A 26099-nucleotide genomic window follows, 5' to 3' on the forward strand; every position below is an offset into this window, starting at 1 on the left:
TGTGAAAATGCATCAAAAAACACACACACACCTGAATTTTAAATTACTTTATATTAAAGTTTCCTTTTTTGGTGAATCACCAAAATTACAGCAAACTAGTATGCAAATAAAAATAAAGTCAGATTATAAAATTCTTGATGAAAAAAATCTTTAAAAACATAGAAAACTGACTGCTGCCTTTATAATTAAAACACATTTTTTATTACAATGAAAGGTACTGCTCTGTTATTGGTTTATCTGTTTAAAAAATGTATGAATGCATGCACGTGTGTATGTATGTATATGTATACACACACAAACATTTGTGCTTACATATATACATACATGCATACATGAAAGCAAACATCCATACATACATTTCTGGATCCAGTTGTCATAAAAGAACAGTACCAAATGAAATTTACATATAAATTGAGTTACAAAAAAATTTTTGTTTCCAAGCATATATTTATTTCTATAAATGTGTTATGTATTCAAAATCTTCCTATTCTTTTTTGGACTTCAAGATGAATCACTATTTTGCATCTCTCCATTTACCCTTAATCTGAGTACAAAATAAAATCTAATAGCATCACCATTGACTGAATTACCCGGTTTAATGATTAAAATGCTTGGTCTTACATAAAAACGTTTTTGGAGAGAGTGGAGGAATATTAAAAAGGCAGTACTATCAGACAAAAATAATAATATGCAACTTCAGGGACACAATGGCAAATTCAGATTACAAACTTTTTAAAAACTTCATCCACTTGTAAAAAATAAATCCACTTCCCTACAGGTATGTTTTTGCTATATTCAAGCATAATTATGTTGTATATTCTAATACAAAATTAATACATATAATCCTCCATCATTATCTTCATATGGATTTTATTCATAATCTCTAAGATATGCACTAAATTGTTTTTTAACTCAAATGATCATGAATTTAAACAACTTAATCTATGGTATTACCAGAAATTTTAGAATTTAAAATCTAAATACTAAACAAACCCACTAAAGAAAAAATTGTTATAATAAATTTGTTATTAACTTATTTCACTCCTTATTATAAAATAGCAATAGTTACAACATCATGTTAAAACATGCTTAAAGCCCAAAAAATACTAACATCAGAAATACATTTAGCCTGCATTTATATTAAAAGTTGATTTTAAAAAAATATTAGCTACTAACCTTTGCATTGCATGCCTTGTCTAATAATTCCTTTCAATAATTTTTTACAATGAAAACACACGGTGGGCCGAGTATATGAATGAATTTCAAATCGATGAGGTACTTTCATTTTTCCTGTCGATAACTTTTCAGTACATAATGATCTACCAGGAGGTAACGATGGTGATTTCCTATTGCGATTAGGTGATGTGGACTGAAACTACAACAATATAAACTTTTATCAGAAATTTAAATTCCTAACTGAAAAAATATTTAATGAAATCTTAAATATATTAATAATCTAATCAATATTTTGCATCCTTATTACCTATCAAATACAATTAGACCAAAAGAAAGACATAATTTATAATGACAATATTTATAGAATGATCATACAAGAAGGATCATTATCAGGACAGAAATTCACATCATCATGATCAAAATACTTTATTCTACCAATATTTTAAAAAGTTGCATGAGTAATTAATATCATCTGCTGCCATGGTTTCATTCTTTTAAAATATGACCAAAGAGATTACATGAAAATCATTTGGAATCCCCCTGATCATTTCGAGCAGAACTAAATAGTTTTTGTTTTTCATTCATGTGTAGGTGAACTATCTTTTTCGCAATATTTATAGTTTCTAATCATGGCTCTGTTTTGGAATCTAGGGTTACTAACACTCACTACTCTCGCAGTGTTTTTAGAATTATCCCAGGGCCATAACTTAGAACTGCTTTTACTTTCATTGTTTATTTTTAGTTCCTGATTGAACGTTTTAGTAGTCGACCAATTTTTCAGCTAGTTCGCTCGCATTTACATATTTAGGCCATGAATCAATAAAATGTTCCCTCATAGAATTCGGAACCCTTCTTTTCAATTAATCTGTTATAATTAATTCTTTTAAGGAATCACAATCATTTATTTTTAATCCTGCTAAGCATTCATTAAAGTAGTTACGAATTTCAAAAACGAAATCTGTCCATGTGTTTTTTGAATCCCTAATATGATTAACAAATTTCTGGCAAAATTTTTCTTGACTTAACTTAAAACGTTTTAATACTAAATTCTTAACAAATACATACTCATTAGCTTGTTCTTCAGATTCTCTGGCTATCAGTTGTGTGAACTCGAAAGGTAAAAGCCCTAAAAAATGAAAAATCTAATCGTCTTCATACCCCACCCGTTTGGCTTGACGTTCAAATATCACTAGGAATGAAGATATGTCTCCATCCTTTAAATCGAATTTGCATAAGACATTTCAAATCGATACATTTTTTTGTTTTCTCACGTGCTTTCATTATTTTCTGTTGATGTTTTGGACATTAATTTTTATTTTCATTTAAAAGTTTTAGTTTTTGTAATTCAAAATTCCTTTGTTTTTCCCGATCTTCAGCTTCTAACTGAATTTGTTTTTCATGTTCTTGAAACTCTAATAGTCTTCATTTTTTCCATTCTTCAGCTTCTAACTGAATTCCTTTTTCGTGTTCTTGAAACTCTTAATAGTCTTTGTTTTTCCCGTTCTTCAATTTCTAACACTCTTTGCTTTTCCCATTCTTGAATTTCTAATTGTGCTTGTTTTTCTAATCTTTCATCTTCTTTCTTAAGTCTTTCGTTGATAATTCTTTCAAAGACTTGTTTTACAAACAGTTCGTCATAATTTTTACTATTAGCGGTGATGTTTTTAATCGTAATCACAATGGTGTCTGGTGGAACAATTTCCGTCACAGGTTCAATTAGATCGCTTTTGCGTCCCTTGCCAAGAAAAGACATCTTTAAGTTACCTTTTTATATACATTTAATCGTTTAATACTTATTATTGATACGTTTAGTGACTTCCGAAGATACGTTTAAAAGCTTTCATGCATATGTTTAATGTTTACGTTGATATGCTTAATAACTTTAGAAGGGAGTTAAAAAAAAAAAACCTTTTCCATTTTTACATCAAACCTTCAATAGCGTTCAGTCACAATAGATCGACATCAACATCATCATCATCAATCCCGCTTCTGAAATTGTTGGTGTCAGGATTTCTCTATTACATTTATATACACTATGTTTATCGTTTTGTTTTTACGCTATTTATCAGGACAGAAATTCACAACATCATCATCAAAATACTTTATTCTACCAATATTTTAAAAAGTTGCATGAGTAATTAATATATTTGTTGCCATGGTTGCATTCCTTATCTCTCGTTTTTATTATTACAAATGCTTTGAATATCTTTTAATATCATGACGCCATCTGGCGGTAGACTGCAGAAATTGCTAACATATCATACACAAAAAAATTAGAATTTCAACATTATAATTACTATTAATAAGAAAAAACAAGATTAAATTTCTATTCCATGATGCTTAAAACACTGATATACTTATGTCTTAAAAATTATACATTGTTACTGATGCAATCTACGAAACATAGATAAAAATGGAAAAAAATAAGAAAAATAATTTTACTCAATTCCCTTAATAACATTGATGAGTACTAAAACACAAAACAAATAAAAAGAAAGAAAGAAATGAGATAATGCATACTACAGATAAAGCTTATTTGTTCAGTGAGTATTATTTTACTTCAATGAACTACAGGAACGTAGGAAAATACATATACATTATTAAGAAAACTAATTTAAATATCAGAAATTATTAAGAAAACTAATCCAAGTATAAGCATCAAGTTGAGAATTAGAGAAATTAGTATTAAAAACTAATGATAATAAACCTAATTTAAGCATGCATTTAAAACTTTTGTACATTATGAGAAACATATACACATTAGAAATTATTTTTAATAAATTTTAAGATGCATAAAAAAATCCAAAATTATGAGATACTGTTTAAAAAATATATGTCACAAAACAGGATTAATCATAAAAAAACAGTATAACAAAACAAAAACACAGAGAAAGCAAAAAGGTAAATAATGATTAAGACATTAAACAAAGGAAATTTTAACATTTTGGTTAAAACAAAGGGCAGTTTAATTAAAACATACAGTGATAAAACAGGGATTAATTATACATACTGTTGCCATATTTGGAATGCTCAAAGAAACACCCACTTGATCAGACTGCTGTGGAGTATGCAGAAATGTTGAGGACTTCCGCCGTCGGGTGTGAGAACAATTATTTGGAATTTTATATACACATCTCTTATGAAAACTTAAGCCACATCCTAAAATTCAAGATATATACATAGTATCAAATTTTAAACTATGAAATATATACAAATAGCATTTCATACAATGTTAATTGTTATTTTTCAAACTAAACTGCTCTAAAAATATTCACGTTTACCACTTTTTTGAATTGGGCTTCACTTTTATGATGTTTTACATGATCTGTTTATTAAAAATCACAAAAAAATATATAAGAAACATGAAATTTTATGAGATAAAACAAAATCTATGTGGCTGATATTTACATTTTTTTAGCCAGGGAATATTTTCAACTATACTTTCAAACTATGAAACAGTCTCATATTCACATATACAAATGCATGTGTGGGTTGGCTGTTGTCACATGTGTGCTCAATCCATGCCAAAAACATGACAATTCTACCAAATAATGAAACCAAAGATATGGATAATCAGAAAGTACTGAAATTTCTAAAGGAAATTGTCCTATATTTATATTACACAAATGATAAACATGAAATGTTATACAACAGTCATTAAATTGTTGGGAATGAAGCCCAGAACAAATTACCAACATTTTACAGCTTTAAGACAAACAGCCACTGATAGGCCTACAACATAATAAAAGGGAGGAAATTAGATTATGACTACAGACTGATATACCACGTCAATTTATATTTAGTGCTGAAAAGGAAAGGTTATTAGCAGAATTAGCTACAGCTGGATGAGATTTTGTTTCCCAACAGGAATCAGTGATCTTCGAGAATTTTTTTCTAAAGGTCTGAAGAAATGAACACCACAAGGTAACAGGTCAGAATCCTAAGATGCATGACTTTGAAGTTCCCATCTGAAGCAACCTTGTTACAGCAATGCATGATATGCCATTAATAGACAACAGAACTATATCATGACTATGTATAAATTTAATGCTTTTTCTTCAAGTTGAAGTAGTACAACAGGCTGTAATAGTAGAATACAGTAGAACCACTTGATAAAATGCAGATCTTTTATGGAAGAATATCAACATAAGCTTGACAGTATTTATAATAAACTAAGCCTCTTTCTCAATGTTAAAGGTTGATATTTCTACTGCATATTCATACATTTTAAGCTAAAAATGATGGAAATAATTTGTGACATAAACCTTTTAACAGAATTTCAGTAACTTCTAATTCAGAAGCAACATCATATGTATGCAATTAAATGCCATATATATAAAATATTGCTTTTCTCTCACAAGACAGTGCTAATGAACCCATAAGGCATACACTCTCAGTAAATCAGAAGCTAGGGACTGACAGAATTAATACAATCTCCTACAAGTCAAATAATTTCTATCAATGAAAATGCATAACTGTAGATTAAGCTAGCTTTGATAAATGTATAATGAAAGTAAAAGCAGAAAAATGGATGTCAAATTCACTGCATATGAGAAATGTCCTCTCACCTGCCATTTCCTGTTTTTTAACAGCTTCCTAACGTAGCAACACTATTCACTGAATAGAATATATTGACTTCACAAATGCTGTAATCTTGTGGGATTGTTTTAACGTCACCAAACACAAAAATCTTGAGTTTAATTCATTTTCAATGCTTTAAATTTAAAAAAAAAAAAAAAAAAATTTAATAGTCACCTAGTAGCACCCATGTTCATAAATTACTAACTGCAAGTATTAATTCATAATTCTTTTAATTTATTCTACCAGAGATTTAAATAAAAATGCTAAACTCCTTCCCTCCCTTAACTTGCATTCTAAAACCTTTCGAAATCTTTGCTCCCAATGAAAATAACTAAATTTAGGTTGAGGGAGAGAGGAACAAGCATCACATAATTAATGATAATGTAAACTTCAATAAAAAAATCATTTAGTTCTACAGATTGGGTTGGGGGAAATATATATTTTCGACTAATTTAATCTAACCATATAATCTTACAATCATCATGTATAAGAAAAGAAAAAAAAAAAAAAAAACACAGATGAAAGTCAATATTTTTAAATTCAAAACTCAGATTGCTGTATCCCTAACCTCCTGGGACCCTTGGTACCCAATTGGGGACTTCAGTACATTAGCATTTACTCCAATAATAAACGTTTGACTTAAATCCCAGAGTACCCAATTGGGAAAAAACTGATCTTTATTGTCTGCTAAAAGAGCGCAGCACCATACTGATGTCAAACTATTTTATACAGCTTTGAAATCGAGAAATGAGAGAAATTGGCATCTCGACCGACTAAAGGTAAGTTATTTTTTTAATATTAATGATTATAATTATTAAGTTTTTACTCATTTTTTCAACTAAGAAGTCTATAAGCTTTATTCTACATGCATTTTTATAAAATTACTTAGTTGTTGTTTTCGATTTTTTTCACTTAGAAAAGAAAGTACCCGTTTGGGTACCTTGGAATCAGAGTATACCGATGATGCTAAATGTTGTTTTCATTTTTTTCAGCAAAATATTTGACAGATGAAGAAATCAAAGTGTTGCTTGAAGGAACTTTCTGATGTTGATTATCCAGACTTCGAAAATATTCCAGAAAGTGATACTGATTCTGAACATCTGGAAAATGAAAGCATTCTAACATCTGAAGAAAATGAATGTCTTCTTTTGTCAAGTGCATTTGGTATCAAACCTGAAAGCAGCTGTAAGAGGTGGGCAAAAGAACAAAGACAGCGAGTAGATATCAGACAACCTGTTATTGTAAGGGTGTATAGCACTTACATGGGAGGTGTTGATATGATGGACAAACAAACAAGATTTGGGCATTCCCTGCTCCATGCACTCGCACACTACAGGTCCACTCTCCCTTTGGGCACTTCGTGGAGGTTCAACCTCCACTATTACCCTTCCAGGGGAGCAGCACACCACCTGGATAGGACACCAGGCAGTACTGGTCATCAATTGCTCCTGGCAGTCGCATGGGCGACCCCATTGCAGAGGGTCGTTATCCAGCCAACCCCGGCTACGGATCCAACCGCTCAAGACATACCAGAAGGATGTACGGTATGACCAAATTGGCCACTTTTCTGAACATGTAAAAAGAGGAAATCAAATGAAATGTCGACTCCCAGGATGCCCAGGTAAATTAAGAGTAAGATGTATTAGACGTGATTTGTAGCCTACAAAACAGGAATTACTTCTTTGAATTTCATAACAAAAGACTGTTTAAAAAAACTACATACATTGATGTAACTCTTTACATCATTATAATGACATTATATGCATGTAGTTCCAAGATACCCATTTGGGTACCACTTAATTAACATAAATAAAATTTTCAAAATGTACTTTTTGTGTTTTTTTCTTTTTAATAGTTCCATTTTAAGTAAACACACAAGAAATTAGATAAAAATATTGAAGAATTACTTCTTGGGTCTCAAAAGGTTATAGGACATTTCAATATCTGACATCACTAAAGACAAAACTTCTTAACACATATTTTTATACATCAAAAGATTATAATTTAAAAAAAAAAAAACCTGCTAATTCTACTTATCATAAATTGCACTTTGATTATATATTCTTTAAAATTTTGCAATAATAGCATTCCTTTTTTCTACTTTAGAAATTGGGATATAACCACAAACTAAATATTTAGTCATGCAATTGTCACAAAAATACATTATAAAATATTCTTTTAAATAAAATCCAAGGTTTCCCCCCCCCCAATTCAGCAATGGTCCCTTTCTAAATTACTATTTACAAATAGTCCTGCTGAAACACAAGTGACATTTTTCTTGTCTCAGTATTATAAATTATATTTTCGAAATAAAATTAATCATATCAGTATTGTCATTCTACTTTTACCTTCCTATAAACTTGCATAAATTCTTTACAATTTCTACATTATTTTTTCTTCTATTCATAAAATACACTAAAGATCCTACACTAGATTTCAATTCCCGAGAAAGGGATTACACTTTTCATCTATTTGCTTTAATGCATACAAGTCAGAACTAAAACAGCTCTAAATTCCCACATTTAAGAGGGGCGAATATCAGAAAATGAAATCTTTTAAATGATTTTTTATAATTCTTTATCATTTTCTCCTTTGTTAAAATTCAAACACACTACAATCTTTGACTGGCTTTCTTTAATACTTTATCAAAGGCTACCAATATGCACAATTCTGATTCTAATGCTGTCTCTCAAAGAAGGAAATGGACATGTACAAAATACATTTGCAACTCTTTGTAAGAAGGAAACATATATCATAATCTCTAAAAATGCTCAGAATCACTTATGTATTCAAACTAATATCAAGAAGTTTAACCACATAAAATAAAAATCATCTAAATTATTAATGTTATTAAGAATTATGTGTACAGATTCTTTTAATGCAAAATATCTGAAAGTTTGAATTTGCATGAACTTTATGTGCTAATCTGCTTTAGTTTTGAAAGCTTTTATGCTCAATTAGAAATTAATTATATGTCATTTGACTATATTACCAATACTTATTAGAAATGACTAATCACAACATTTTCCTTACGAAGATAAATTACTTAATATAACAAACACAAGATTAAAAATATTCGAATATGAAATAATATGTGACTACTGTTTATCCCCTCTCCCCCCTCCAAAAAATATTCCTGTTCAATGATATTACTGTTTAAGGGACCGATTTTATACTAGCATTAACATCAAAATCATATATTTAAAAAAATATGCAATGATACTTCAGTACCCTTTTTAGAATTTTTATCAGGCACGATAGAAATTAAAGACTTTTCAAGAATATTATATTTTGAAAAACTAAGTACCACTAAGCATGTATAGTTTTGCAAAGTAATGAAATGGAGAAACAAATAAAAAATATCAAAAACAGATTAACAGATGAGTAGAGAAAATGCTTTTTATAAAAAAACTTTTTTTTTTTTTTTTATGTTACCAAAAAAAAAAAATTGAAAAGGACATGCATAGAAAAATTAAACAGAGTATATTTAACTAATTAATATAGTTTTGTGTACTCTGAACATGCTAAAAAGTATGCAACATGAAAATTGGCCACTTTACTTACCCAAACACTATAAGATGTTAGTAAAGTCTTGAGAAAAATGTCCAAAAAGGCTGCAGTCCGAAAGTTTTAGAAAGAAATATACTGTATATTACTCGACTACACCATTTTCATTTCAAGAAAATTTTAACAGTTTTAATTTCAAGTACGGCAAGATTATAATACAATAAGTTAAAAGTAGACAAAGAATTATATATTAAATGAAACAGAAATTATGGGTTAGTAATTTGAAAAGGTATACTGGCACCAAGTTACTTTAAAATTATGAATAATAGCAACCTATAAATTATGCACAAGTAAATTTTCAGTATTTTTTACAGCAACACATTAACTAAGAATTTTTCAGAAGTAATTCAAATAATGCATAATTATCTGAAAAAAATTCTCAGACAAAATCAAATATTTTTGTAAATCACCACCATGTACACATTTTTCGATGGGAAAACAAAAGGACAAAACTCATAAAAACTTAAAATTATAAAATCAAGCTATTGTTGTTACAAGAGCTTCAGATCATGACCATATATTCATGATGAGCAAGAGGCAAAGGGTTATCTTGGCTTAGACTTTGAGCACCTTAAAGGTGACAGTACAAATGTTACCAGTTCCACCCCAATTTTGAACAAGAATCCCAAAGGGAATGGATTCAAAGGTCTTCCATATCTCTTTCCTTTCCACCAATCTTTTAACAGATTTTAAATGCCCCATGCTGTAAAGACAAAAAAAAAAAAAAAAAAAAAAAAACTATCCCTTCTTTGGAATATGAATGCAGGCCCAAGGCTATGGCAGCTAGCTCCCCTATTATCATGCAAGTAGGTATCATAATATCAAGATTTGACATAAGTTAAAGGTCACATTCAAGCAATAACTTAAAAGGGTGTGGGAAAATTTTTACTATCTGTTTAAAAGCAATAATTCAGGCATATAATGTCAAGATTAAATAAATAAAATAGACTGCAAATTCATACAGTCAATACCAGATGAAACAAATTTAAAAACACACTATGAGAAGGTTTCAAAAACTTAGATTTAAAATCAAATTACTTCAAGATTCCAGAATAGGAAATGAAAAATGAAAAGATTCCATTCTAATATTCACTTTTAGAAACACCATTTGTTAGCTTCAATTATCCTCTAAATGTTCAAAAAATTATGAATTGAATGCATTATAAAAGTGTTTAAATTACATCAGCTAGATATATCATTACGAAGTAACATCAGAAACTGCTGTCTATAAAAGAGAGGGAACCAAAAAAAAAAAAAAAAAAAAAAACTACAGTTACAATCTTAAGAAAAATGTGGAATCTGGCTATTTTTTATACAGAATAAAAGATCAATGTTTTACACTCTGTGGAATAACAATAGTTAGATCATACATATAATAGTAAAACAGAGACATAATACAGTGACCCAAAATATTTAGATATATTTAATAAAAAAAAATTTACATGAAAACTGGCTTATTATTTAAAACTGGCTTATTAGTTAAATATTTGCCATTCCTAAACTTAAAATGTTTTAAATATTTTAAAGTACATCCAAATCGCACAGATTACACATATTACATATTTCACATTTTAAATCACATTATACATCACACGGAGCAAAAGCACAAAAAAAAAAGTTTTCAATACTGATGAATTATAAGAAAAATCGTCGTAAATTTTTTTTAAAAAATCCATATAATCTGCACACTAGTTGAAAATCTAGATCACTGACAGATCAAAATCAGATTACTAATAATCAAATGACACTTCTGCATTTTAAAAACCTCCATTTAACATAAAACATTTACTAGTAGCCAAACTTCAACATATAGCAGCCTCATGAACTTGGCCATTGAAAGGCTTAACTATCAGTGAAGAATGGTATGAAATCCGTTATTCTGCATTTGCATATATACTGTTATGTTTATGTGTTTAGTAAGTTTGAAGCTGAATACCAGTAATTCCAAACAAGTTCATATTCCAGTAAATGAGCTAGCCATGTGGGCACTATTGTAGCTTCTCCACCTAATGAGAATACAAGCCACTTTCTCTTCATATTCCAGTAAATGAGCTAGCCATATGGGCACTATTGTAGCTTCTCCACCTAATGAGAATACAAGACAGTTTCTCTTAGAAAGTATCTGAAAAATTTACTCCTCCTTTGACAAACAGTCCTTGCATGCTTTGCATTAATTAAGTCAACCAACCAATTGGTAATACAGTACATTTTTCATAGAGATGGTATTCATAAAATATTTTGAAATCTTTTATATATGTGTCACAAAGAGTATTTACATATTAGCAAAACCACCTTGGTGTAGTTTGGTTATTTTTTACAGAAGGGAAAAAATGAAATTAATTATGAAAAATCACTTATTACATATGCATTACATTACATATGCATTTTAATTACAAATTTATCCAGAAAATCAACCAATAAACCTACTTACAAGCAGGCTGTCTTTTTAAATCTGATGGAAATTTCATGGTAATCATTTCAGGAAAGGATTCAAAACAACTATGGCCTTCAGTAATTTTATGGAAAATGTTGTACCCTTGCATCAATTTTACTGCAAGCAAATCCCACAAGTATCCACAAGTGCACAATTTTAAAATTTTGTTTAAGACAAAAAATTGTCATGATTTCTTTATAAAAACTTTTGAAATTTAGACTGCATCTAAAAGAATATACAGGAAAATGTGGTCATTAGTTGCTAAAACTGAAGAACTGCTGTGAACATGATTGTCAGATTTTGGTAATTCTGAAAATTTGGCAACTTCTACTAAGGCTGTCATGCTAATACATAAGTATCTCCCAAAGCTCCTTCTTTTCTAAATCTTTACCTGATCTTACAGAAGTAATTAAAAACATTTTGTGATTATTTTCATGCTTTGATATCTTTTGAATTAAGTACTTCTAAATATTTATGTTATTGCTACTAAATTATGGGAATGCAGGTAAGATCTAATTGTAGGTGAGACAGCAGGAGGGATGCTTTCAGAAAGACTTTCTCAGGAAAAAAACTCAGGTTAACAAAAGATGAAAACTCACTATGCAGCTGCCTTGTTGACTGGGAACACAACCTAATTCAAATTATTAGTGATCAGTGGTCAAACTCACTTTATTACTAATGTCCTAAAGTTTTACAGAAAATATTCTGTGGCAATGGAAAGACAGATGGCCATTGCCAAAATTCAAATATAGTTGTGTATAAAAGATTAATTCATGAAAGCCAATAAAGTTGTACATACACGATACCTTTATGTGAAACTTTCTAATTATACAGTTAGAAAACAAAACTAACAAAAGCAGCATCCTCGAAAGTTGAAAAGATATTGTTTAATTAAAAGACATGTTTAATTATTCATGCCCTTTCCTTTTATCTGGACACTGAATACAATTTTCATTTATAGTGATGAATCAGTTCTAAAAATTCTCTAATTTATATATATATATATATGTAGAATTGTATACATTTTAACATTCAATATTCCAAATATAACATAAGAAGTATGATCCAGGAAAAATTCAAAACAACAAATATAACAAATACAAAGAATGCACAGATAATATGTGGTTGTAATACAGCTCTAAAAAGTCTGATTGCATTAAAATACTTCTTTACCATTTTCTGATAATGTACTTCATTACAGGAATATGATATAACATCAGCATAAAAGTAAATTACCAAACTGTTCAGTACTTTAAAAACATATGAAGGACACTACTCATAAACTATCCAGATTATGTAAGGATTATAAAAATCTTAGCAACAGAAAGAGCGTTTTGATCTTCATGATTTTTAAGTATGAACTTATGTATATACTGAAAAGTCCATTACATTAAAACATATATATACCTGATTTGGTTTTAAAGTTGTTCATTGATTTAATACAACAAAAGTAGCAGCTTTAAAAAAAAAAAGAAATCTCCCCCTGCCTCTCCTGAAGAAAAGGAGGCTGTGTCTGATCTCCTTCAAAACCAATAGTTTTATTCAAAATCTACACCAAAAAAAGATTCCTTTTCTGTCTTAATTTTAAATATTGGCATTTTCTTTTCGATGTGAAGAATACTGTCATCACCATGTTACTAAGTTACACTTCTAGCACTACTTTTTCATCATTACAGAATACATAATAATTGCATCACAATTTTAAATGCTTTTTATTTTTTACTCCTCTCATCCTAAAAAACATGTAAGTGTATGCATGTGCTTGAACGTGTGTGTTGGCTGTATATCTGCTTATGTATCTGACCTGTTGTATGGAAATCAGCAAAATATGTGACCTCATTCTTTAGGAAAGTATTCATGGTTAAAGACCGAGAGCAATCTCTTAGAAGCCCCACTTCGAAGTTTAAAAACTGCTTTCAAAAATAACTTCCAAGACATTTTTTAGGTCCAATAAATATGATCATCAATTAAATTTTAAAAACTCTAATTAAAGTAAAATACTCCACTTGTATCATCAGGCATTTGCTCGTGGTGTTAATAAACAATCTCGGTACTTTATGATTATTCACAACTCCACTAAAAAGTCGCACTGGAACTAAGCTAATGCGTAAATGGCAACACAAAATGGCAGCTACCCAAAAATTCCATAGAAAAGCAATCAATAAAATTAAAAAGTCAAGAAACATCAATAACAAAACTTTTTTTGTGTACTATTTTCCTTTTTATGTGCACAATGATTTGTTTCCACTTAAACATCAGCAAACTGCAAAAACTTTGATATTAAGTGCTGGCCAAAACAGATATGTGTTATGTACATACCTCAGCTGCTATATAAATACTTTTTGCCAACATATTATTATGTCTCTTGACTATGTTTTTGCAACTTTTCAGTGGGGATGGGGATAATCAGTAAGTACCTCAATCTGTTTATAGTGCACAAAATTATTAATAATTGCTTTAAAAATAGTAAAGTTTACTCCTTCATTGGATTTTTGATTGTTTTCGGCTCTTTTTAACCGATTCTCATGAAAAATTATATCATAAAAATACATGTTAATTTTTTTCTTACCTCTCCTTTTTTTCCAGATACATATCTCTATCAAACTCAAAAATTAACATTCTGATACTGTTAAATGATGTTTCCCATTTTGCTGTTGCAAATAAGCTTATTCTGTTTAATTTTTAGCAGTTGCTTAATTTACTTGATTTGAATATAACTTCCTTATCATTATACAAAATTAAAACATCTCAGATGTCATGTTCAAACAGCAAAGGTAACTGGTTAAGTGCTAAATTGAAACTGAATGCAGAAAAAAAGAAAATCATATAATGAATCCAGAATTTATTTTAATAACTGATAGGATTTTTAGAATAAATATTATCAAAAACATATACTGACATAAAATGCCATTTCCAAAATATACATTTCATTCTAAACTAATAATAATGTCAAAAATTCATTACAACATTACCTTCACACTTTAAACCTTGCCGAACTAAACCAAAAAGCATTTCCCCACAAAAGTCACAAAATGTTGGAGACTTGTAAGAATGCAGCATAAGAGCATGAGGTCTCATCTGCGTATCATCTGAAGCATTATTTCCTAAGGAAAAAGACATTTATTTAATAACTTAATTAGTAATAACTGCTATGAAGTAAAACATTCCCCCTTTACAGTAACTATCAAGAAAGTTTTCAAGGGAACATTACTAAAGTCAAATCTCATTATTAACCCCTTCGTGCCGACTGTCACGTATACGTGCCAGCAACGAACACACTTATCTACCGGCCGAGACACAGGCGTGCCAGAGCATTGTTGCATTCTCTACCGACTGTCACGTATTTGTGCCAGTACCTTGGAACGTTTTTCAAACTATAATTTCTGCCACAAGATGGCACTTTATGTCCATATGGTTTCAGATACATGTGCATTAGACCTTCTACTTGAAATGAGAGAAGCATGACTCACATACACGTGTTTTTGATTATATACACAAACGTGGAACTAAATGTTTCCGAATGGCGTGATTTATGAAGTCTCTTTAAATCGCACTTTATTCGCACGTGGTAGTTGTTTATTGTAAGTAGAAGTTTTATATGCGCTAAAGCGTTGAGTATTTCCGTTTACAGTTAAGTTTTTAGAAAATAATTAGATCTTGTTAGACGTGAATTCTTTCTGTTTTTACCGTTTCAATGTCGAAGCGTCGAAAATGCTTAACAGAGCATGAAATAGCAGAAATGATGCAAAATATTTCAGATATTGATTCTGAAATTCTGATATTCTGATATTGATTCTGAAAGATTAACTGAAAGACATTTTCCAAAACTTTGTTCAGAAGAGACTGACAAGAAAATGAGATGACGATGCTTCGTTTGTTCACATTCCCGGAAAAATCCTCCAAAACGGCAAATGAGTTATTATGAGTTCAAGGAATGTAACGTAGGACTGTGTGTAGATCCCTGTTTTAAAATTTTTCATACGAAAAGAGAATTTTAAGCAATATATTTAGTTTTCAGATTATAATGTTAAAAGTCACAAAATGGTGAGTAATTAAAATAAAATGTGTAAAATATGCATTTAAACAAGAAATTAGGTAATTAAAGTATATATATAAAAATATCTATAAAGCATAAGCCGTTTAAATACTCTATAGAGCATTATTGAACAATGCATTGATACTTCGGAAATTTCATGGATTTAGGCTTAGTAGCAAAAAAGCCCCCGGCCCTGGAAAGACGCTCGCGGAAGACAATGCCGGCCTCCGCGATAAGCGCGCGTTTTCGCTACCCGGCTCGAAGGGTTAAGTCACCCATAGGTATTTCGCAGATACTGACCGAATAAGCACAGTGAACCTAATTTATATATATAATGGCTAAGAATAATGCAATTACAAAGCCATGCAATAATACAGAATAGAAAAATGAATATCTCAAAATATATTGTGAAATTTATAAATATTCAAATAACTGTTACAATTAATTAATAAGTCAAAATTAAATCATTATGTATTATTCAAATATGCAGTGACTTGCATTAAAATTATACAGTCAAAAGTCGTTAATTCGGAATGATCTATAATCCAGACCTCAAAGCTAAAAACTTTCTGCGCATGAGCAGCGTTGACACATGCGCATAGGCATTTACGCGTGCATGTAAGACCTCTTACGACTGCGCATTTGCGTGTGCGCAAGCGCAGAATACGTTTTTGCGTGCGCGTTTTATGTATAACGGACGGTATAAGCTAAAATTATCTAATTATCTATTTCAGTTAATGTTGATGATTGCGTTGTTCCTTAATTTTCGAATTGGATACGGCTTATTATTTTTTGCAGACTGTAAGAGCAATACTATAAAAGTAAACTTGAACTTTCAATTATGTCAAATAGAATTTCCGATTCTGGAGCTCCCAAAGGATCGTACAAAACGAAAGTATGTTCTGATGTCCATCAAACAAAAAGTGGAATTGCTGCAAAAAATGGATAAAGACATGAAGAATGTGACAGAGAGAGTTAGTGAAAATGAAAAAATTTCGATTGACAATTTAGTCGGTATTCTCGGCACAGCAATTAACGGACTTGAACAGCGAAACTTTGTAACTGAACAAAAAATTATGTCTGTTTATAGAATTAAAGAGAAAGTATTATCACATAAAATGAAGCAACTTAAACAACTTACATTGAAAGAAATGTTTAATAAAGTAAACAAATAAATATTAAGCTATTTTTTTTTGTAAATTTTGATACCCTTTAGATCATAATTGTTCTTTATTTCATAAATTACAGTTTCATATTTTTAATTTTAGAATTTCTGCATACCATCTTACGCGATTTAAACTGATGTTCTATAATCCGGAAAAATCGATAATCCGGAATCGAAGTCCCAACGAGTCCGGATTAACGACTTTTGACTGTATACATATTTTTATTTACCTAAAACACTACATAAAAATTTGAGTTAAATAAAAAAACTATTTGAAAATACTAACTAAAGAAATCAGTAATATATGATTGGTCGCTCTTCTAACAAAACATTTTCTCAGATAGTGATAAAAAGTAAATCACATTCTGGTAGGTCCTCAACAAGCCAAAGCAAACAAATGCAGACTTCAGCCTGCATTTGTTTGCATGCAAAGCCTTGCATCATTGTCAAAGTAACTAATGACGGAAGTTGAATAAAGTATTAGTTGGTATATCAAATTTCTAGAAAAGATTTAACTTTGCAAAGCTGTTCATAAAATTCATGCTAAAATTCTAATAATGAAGAAAACATGCAGAGCATGCATATGCAGATAGGAAATCTAACTTTCTCAACTCCTATGTTAACTGCTGATGAGTTAAAAATACGAATGATTTGGGTTCAAGATCTGTCAATCAATCCAAAACGAAAGTATGTCTTTTCAATAGGTCTATCAATAATGAATGTCATGACTAAGGAAAAATTTTAAATGCATTTTACTCTGAAATCTCATGCTGATTTGACTAATTATGAATGCAAATGAAAGTTTACTTAAAAACAAACATTGGATATAAATAGTTCAAATTCAACAATCATTTATAGATAAAAGTAAGTCTAATCAACCAAAGAAACCAAACATTTGAAATCGACTATTACTTAGAATACTGAATGAAATTATTGGGTGGAGATTTATATATATATATATATATACGTTCTACCAGAAAATTCTGTCCATTTGGGAAGCTCCCAAATGTTTTCACACCTTTAATAATGTTTGCACAATTTACATCATTACTTGCGAGATCTTGCCAGCATGATGGTAATTTTTAAATACCATTTTTGAAAAATGTTCTTATCCTTAGGGACAATAAACTGAAGTGGTACTTCTGACATCTGCTTCAGTTTTGAATTTTCCCCCCTTAAAAAAAATTGCAAAGAAAAGAAACAAGGATAACCGGAGGGTGCTATGTCTAGAGAGTATAGTGCATGCAGCAAAATTTCCCAGCCTAAATATGTGATTTTTTGGCGAGAGTCGTCAAAGCAGCATGTGGTCTGGCATTATCGTGAATGCAATATGATATGTTTGTGATTGAACACTGCAGGCTTTGTTTCTTCGTCTCTTTTGTTTAAATCATCTATTTGCAGACAGTATCTCTTCAAACTGAGCTTTTTGTTAGCTTTCAAAAGCTTGTAATGTATTAGCCCTTGGATATCCCACCATATATACAGCATTACCTTATTCAGGCTTAAGCTCGATTTAGAGGTGCAGATGGCAGGTTGTCCGGGCTGAAAGTTCACTTTTCTTATTGTTTTCATATGTAATGAATTTTTCATCACCAGACATTATCTAGTCCAAGAAGGGTTCCTTCTTGCTCCAAGCAAGTGGAGATGTTCATAAGGCGACTTGATCATGGAAATGTTTCTCACTTAACTCATGAGGCATCCATCTGGAATATTTATAGACCAAGTTTAGTCTCCAAATACAGTCTAAAATGGTTTGTTGAGCTGAGTTAAGCTTTTCCACCAACTCTGATGTGTCAAAAAAATTATCTTGCTCTATTAAGCTCTTGAAAGTATCATTATCAGTGAAAGATGACTGATTAGAGCATAGTTATCACTGAGGTTGAAATGATCTCCTCCATAATTTTTAACAATCTTCTGCCCGTTCTATCTAACACTACATCTCTACCGAAACCTTTCACTACATTTTAATATGCTTATGTGTCATTTTTTCCTTGTTGGAATTCATACAAAATAAAGTGTCATAAAATTGCATGCATGTTAAAAGTTGAAACAACATTATCAGACAGAACATTCCAGTAGACCTTATATATATTACATATATTTCAATTAAATAAACTGAAATCAATCAATATATATATATATATGTTCTGAAATATATTATAATGCGTCAAAGAGAATTAATGTGTACATCTAAGTTACATTATGATAAACAGGATGTCCTTAATTTAATCACAAGATAACAAAATTAAATTGAAATGTAATTTTATGAAGAAACAGGAAATAATTTATATCAATATAATTCTTAGTTCAAGGAATTTTGTTTGTTCTAATTTTTGGAAATAACAACAAGGAACTAGTTTGTTAACATACAAAATGGCATTGAAAAGGGATGTGCATTCTCTGGTTATAGGAAACTAAGTCTCCAAAAAGACTTTAGAGGTGATTCCGACATGAATTTAAACCTCCAATGACCGAACAATCAACTGAAAGATGGTTAAAACAGTTTCAAAAGAACAGATATATTTGGCATGTGCAGATAGGCCAAGCATCAGTGATGAAAATATTTCTGCCATTCAAGATGCGTTTGCGTGCAGTACCAATAAATCCATCTGCTTTGTCAACCTGCAAACACGAATTCTCAGGTCAACAGTTCATCAAGTTGTTCATGAATGATTGAAACTCACAGCATATAAATTGCAAATTTGTCAACAAATTAAACCTAATGATCGCGTCATTCATAATGAATTTCCTGTAGAGATTCTTGACCATATCAGTAATAAAGATCAATTTCTTTGGAAAATCATATTCAGGGATAAAGCAACATTTCATGTTCGAGCAGAGGCTAATTAACATAATTGCAGGATCTGGATGTCAGGAAACACAAAAATCCTGCAGCTGTAAAATTTTATAACGGAAATCAGTAATGTAAGACACCCATTAATTCCTAAGAAAGTGATTGGTCCCTTCTTTTCTCGGAATCATCAGTTGATTCTGATGACCACTTCAATATGCCGAGAATGTTTTCAGCATCACAGTTAGAAAAAATGCAGCCAACCCTTTTCTTCCCCAAAGAATGGAGCCCCCTGCTACTTGGGTTACACATACACATATTTTTTAATAAAACATTCCCAGATTGTTGACCGGAAGAGGTGGAACAAATTTTTGCCCCTTTCCAGTTACAAATCACTGCAAATATCTTTAATTTTTATTCACAGAAAAATTAAAGAAATGATCCATAATTCTCTGCAGTTCATAGTATTCCCTCCCAAAGCACTTGCTTTAATGAATTTAGCTTCTGATTTATTTATATTCAAGAAGGCAGGTACTGAAATAACAGATTTATAACAACTCACTTGGCAACTTTCTTTCTTAATTGTTATCTGTTGTTTTCATCATGTATGCTATTTTACTTTAATTGACAATCTGCAATTAAAAATGCATTCTTCATGCATTAGTTGATTTTATGTATAATGATTATTAATATTTTAAACTACTCATAAGCATCAGCACTTTCCACTTCAATTTTTTTAATAACAAGAATTATCTGAAGTTTACTGTATTTTATTGCTCACTGGGATCTATTTCAAATTTGAAAAACTATAAGAAAAACCCACCAGAATGTTTACAAAACATTTTCATCAAAAACAGAAATGCTTATCAAGATTATACGGCACAATATACAAAATAATTTCAATTTCCTTCACATAAACTTGACAAAAACATAGTCACAATAATTTTAAAAAGTATACAAACATACTGACCATAGCGCTGACAGAAAAAATAATCAAATAAAAATGAGTCACAATACACTATTTCTGATAACGTGGTTTTTAAAAATAATCATCATCGGGTTTAGAAATACAATGAAAACGTATTTCTAATCAAAGAGTATAAGTAATTCAGAAAATAATAAAACGCATATTCTCATTTTTTGTCACATGGTAAAAATAATATATTACTATTACACATAAAAATATGTAAATTCAAAAATCAATTAAGTTTTGCCAACTAACAGCTGCTACTTTACTTGCGGAAAAATACATATTTCAACAATTGATTTTAGGAAAACATTTTCTTTTAAGTAGTAACACATCTTAAAATAACATCTTAAATTTGGCAATTTTTCAACTGTGTTACTTAGCATTTTATATACATCTTTATAAGGAAGGGATATAAACTAAATATCCACATTTCAATATTAAACTGAATAATATAATAAAAAATATTCTTTTAACATTTACCTGCTAAAACAATTTCAATAAGACCATTATCAAATACATCAGAAACTGTAGACACAGGTACCAAAATGTTCTCAAAATTGTAATCGTGACGAAAGAATATCAATCTTTGGTCAAGTTTGCTAATTCCATGATCTGGAAACTAAAAACAAAAATGCATAGACTAAATATAGATTTACTCACATGTAATGAGTTTATTTTCTTCACATAATTGTGATCAGTTTTACACAATAAAAGTAATAATAAAAACAAATTATTTTAAATTATTACTTTTTATATAATAACATGATGACCTAATTCACTCAAATAAGTTTATATTTTTCAAACTTACTTTTTTATCTAAAAAGTTGCAAGCTAAATCTTTAAGTTTCTGAATAGAAAAATCACCGGAATTTACAGTCACCGTTTCTCTTAAGATGCCAGCTTGCATTATAAAAGTTAATTCACCAGGAACATTTAGGATTGGAGGCTCCATTATAGCAGTTATTTTTCTAAAAAAAGTTACATAAAATTAGAAGACTTGTAATGTCACAAAGTATGTAATTAATGTTAATTATATAAAAATGATAGAAGCCAAAACAGGCAGATAAGCTCCTAAATAGCTTTTCGAATACAAGAATGGAGACAAGACTTCTCTACATCAGTGACATTATTTTTTATAAACATTGATTAAATTTACATTTAAAAAATATATAATTTTGACTCTTTAATTAATAAAATATTACTTGTACACTGCACAAAAAAAAAAAGGGGGGGACAGTTCTATACCTCCTGTTCTACTGGGCTGATTGACAAAATTCAACTTTGCTTTTCATGTCTCAAAAGCAAGACTTAGGAAATGTATTAGACTTACACAGTCAAAAGTTGTTAATCCGGACCTCAAAGCTACAAACTTTCTGCACATGCGTCAACGCAATGCGCATAATACCTTTACGCATGCCCATAATACGTTTACGCATGCGCGTTTAGCGTATAACGGACGGTATAAGCTAAGCTAAAATTATCTAATTATCTATTTCAGTTAATGTTGCAGATTGCGTTGTTCCTTAATCTTCGAATTGGAACTGGCTTATTATTTTTTGCCGACCGTTAGAGCAATTTTATAAAAGTAAGATGGAACTTTCGATTATGTCAAAATTTCTGATGCTGGATCTACAAAGCGAAAGTATGTTTCGATGTCCATCAAACAAAAAGTGGAACTGCTGGTTCCTCTAACCATTCCGAAATCTGTTTATCAATTTCACGCTGCTCTGCGCGGGGGGGGGGGGATGTTGCGGGGCGCAATGAATTGGAAGTTCATCTGTCAGCATCTCGATGTACTCCATCTTTGATATGATTTAAATTAAATTCCTCGTCATTATAAGTATCACGAATACAAATCAAATAGTTTTCTGGTTGCAATTTTCTAATTTCAACTATGCGTAACGTATGCTTTACGCATGCGCGTGTCGAAAGAAATGTTTAATAATGTAAACAAATAAATATTAAGTTTTTTTTTTTTTTTTTTTTTTTTTTTTGTAAATTTTTATACCCTTTAAATCATAATTGCTCTTTATTTCATAAATTAAGGATTCACATTTTTAATTTTATAATTTCTGCATGATATCTTACCAGATTTAAACTGATGATCTATAATCCGGAAAAATCGATAATCCGGAATTGCGACGATAAGTCCCGACGACTCCGGATTAGACTTTTGACTGTATATAGCAATTTTTTATGATTTATTTTTAAATAATTTTTATAAAATTTTAAAAATATTTTTTAATTATATAAAATTTTTACCATCATCTCAAAGTAGACGTATTTCTAAGCATTATCTCCAAAAAAGTTCAGTTTTCTTATTCAAAATTTCCGAAGATCTACACGAGCTTATATATTGGTGCATTTTGAAATTTGGCATACTTGTTAAATGTGATAAAACATCAAATATGGTTTAGACACTTTGCTAAATTATTTGGAAGTAGAAACGAGACTTTTTTTCCGCTTACGCACAATGCAAGAAGGCAGGAACGAAGTACACCTTTTTTCCGCTCCAGCATAATGGAGGGAAAGGAAAATTGGTGTCCACATATTAAGAAGTTTCCCAAGTGAATTATTCTTGGCGAAAACTAAAAATATTGTGTCAAAATAATTTTTTGAATTTTCTGTAAATTTTGCACCAAATTTTACAAAATTTAATATCTAGGCATAATTTGAGTTGTAGAATCAAAATATGGAAAAAAAACTGGTATGTTATTTCAGAAAAAGTCTGATTTTGTGTCAAAATACCTATGTTCGAACAATGCTATAATCTAATATATATCCTAAGTCGCGCTTTCGAGATATGAAAAACGCAATTTGAATTTCATCAATCGGCCCAGTAGAATGGGAGATATAGAACTGTCCCTTTTATTTTTGTGCAGTGTACATTCATATTTTAATGCAATACTTCTTAAGAAGTTTTATAAGAAATATAATTTGGATTGTTGAATAATGGATTAATCTAATTTGAATTTTTCAATGCAAAAGACACATAATAGCAATCATATTGCTTAATATTAATGCAGCCCTGTTTACATTACATATAAGGAAAATCTCAAAATTAATGCAACTGATATATTGCTATCAAACTGCAGCCAGCACAATGCTACCAAAATGAAAGTTTAACCTCTTTTTAAATAATAAAAAGTTTTTTTTAATTAACTGCATTTCTTCTGATGCAGTAGGTATTTGTTTACGTACATGAAAATAAACCTTCAATTCCATATTTCCTCACATATTTTGCTCCTTTTTTGCATTAACTTTTATCATCTGAAAATCCAGAGAAGAAAATTATGCAAATAACATAATTTCTGGAGGATGTGGTTACAGAAAGAAAATAACAACTGAAAAGTAATATAGATAAACTACAGTAACTCTCGCAACATTATTCCTTTAAAAGGAGCCTACAACAAGAATAAAAAGTAATATTAACTGTAATATTATATACATTAACATAAATATCTAAAGATATAGCTTCATTTCTACTTCACTCTAACTCATTTGTTAATGCAACTTTCCGGTGAATCTTCAGATTCTGGTAACTCGGCGATTTTTTGGCGAAAATTCGCCGACCAACCCTGCTACAGCAACCTGCTAGTTTTTTGGGGGGAGACGGCATTTTGTTTTCACGAAGTAAAGGCATGTTTTCGTTTTTACTCAACATTTTTTTCCAACAATCTGCTAGCCGAATTACGCTTGTGCTATAACTTTTATGGAATTAAAGTGTTTAATCATGATGAAGATTAGGTGCGAAATTGTTTCTAAGTGCTTATTAACTAAAATCACGATCGGAAGTTTCCGGAAAGTAGTGGAACAAACGTGCACAGAAATTTGTTTTTACAAAGCAAATTTATATATGAAACATGTAAATAATTTTTCTCATAAAATAGAAAAATTTGCACGAAAATGCAGGAAAATTTTGTGAATCTTTGAAGTCGGTAAAAAGGACATGTATGAAATTACCTGATCGCTAAAACACATGTATACTATGCAAGCTTTTATATCTTCAGCTTGCATATACCCTTTCCAAGGATGAACATTTGCACGTATAAAATAAATAAAATATGCAACAAATTACATTAATTTTCTTTTCCCTCTAAATTATCCATTATAAAAGTCACCACAAAATAACCTGTGACTGGAACTGTGTACTTCTCAGATTATTGCTAAAGTCCTAGCTAGTAACCTTTATCGCCTTACCAAAATGTCGCCAAACTACCTGTTACCATATTCCAATTAGCCAACCTGATTTTCTTATTGTTGTCTCTCCTACTCCTTGAGCCTCAAATCATCTATGCATAATGAAGGATGGTGAATGTTCAGCTGATTCAGCAAAACTGTAGACTGAATGTCAGTTCATGTTTGCTTAGCTGCAATTGGTTAGCTCTAGTGTTAGGTTGGCATAAAGTTTAAAACTCAGAAAGGAAAGACTCTGTGTGAGCATCAAGCGTAATTTACAAGGGTTTCTCTTTGTTACACACATGAAAACAATCACTACATGGATGAATCTATTTTAAAATTCAGCTCTAGTGTAGAATTGGATGCCCCTTCTATTAGCGACAAATTTTTTTCAGTTTTAGAGATGAAACCCCATTTCTCGTTACCATGATAGTTTTTAACTTTGTTTCAGCTGCCTGATTTTTCTTAAGTGAAAATAAATCAATGTGTACATGGACAAAGTTAAAGCAGTGCATAATGCCTAGTTTGTGCAATTCTCCAATGCTTTTTTAAGTGAAAATGGATCGATGTGTACACAGACACCGAGTTTGTGGAATTTTTTTACTTCTTACTTTGGTTTTGTGTCGCAGCCATCTTTAAATTGCACCTTCCTGGCACTGATCTTGGCATCAAAAAAAGAATCGCCAAAAAACAAGAGGCACCTAAGTGTAAACTTTTATCTAAAATTCAATGGAGCTTATTCTCTGTAAGCGCTGCAGAAGAGGAAAGTAATGCAGATATTTTAAAAATTTTCAGAACCTGATTATAAAATGCAGTGGGGAAAATTTGCAAAGAAAAGATACAAAAATACATGAGGAAATTTGGTAATACTTACTTCTTAAACCTCAAAGAAATATAATTTTCAAAAAAATCTTTCTTGAAAAACATATTTTTTCTTCAAAACAGCCAAATACTGCTCATAAAAATATGTATAGTTTAAAAAGTACAACAGACTTTTCTATGGAAGCACCTAATAGGTATGCCACTGTTGCCTCCTATAAGGCGAGAAACAATTTACATCTATGCCTTCTTCCAGATTTGAACCCGGGCCTTTGGTACAGCTTGTGCACATATTCCCTATTATAACGAGCCTTGCTATTTTCCCTGTTCTGTTGGGTGTACTTGAATCAATAGTGTGTGTCAGACTGAACTAAAAATACT

General features: G+C 30.3%; 1 protein-coding gene across 2 annotated transcripts in view; it reads right to left on the reverse strand.

The window, feature by feature from the left end:
* The window catches only part of LOC118183582 (serine/threonine-protein kinase D1-like), a 72554-nt gene that overhangs the window by 44494 nt on the left and 1961 nt on the right, over positions 1-26099 (reverse strand). For both annotated transcript variants that reach the window (XM_085813074.1, XM_085813075.1), the window contains exons 2-6: positions 21529-21688; positions 21201-21339; positions 14731-14862; positions 4187-4335; positions 1177-1375 (exon numbers count right to left, since the gene is read on the reverse strand). In XM_085813074.1, the coding sequence (XP_085669200.1) occupies positions 1177-1375; positions 4187-4335; positions 14731-14862; positions 21201-21339; positions 21529-21672 (763 nt within the window). In that variant the 5' untranslated portion in view covers positions 21673-21688. The remainder of the gene's footprint in view (positions 1-1176; positions 1376-4186; positions 4336-14730; positions 14863-21200; positions 21340-21528; positions 21689-26099) is intronic.

This window comes from Stegodyphus dumicola, chromosome 3 (assembly GCF_044657685.1).
Source record: "Stegodyphus dumicola isolate Sdum_Otavi_A_Nest chromosome 3, ASM4465768v1".
NCBI classification, from domain to species: Eukaryota; Metazoa; Arthropoda; class Arachnida; order Araneae; family Eresidae; genus Stegodyphus; species Stegodyphus dumicola.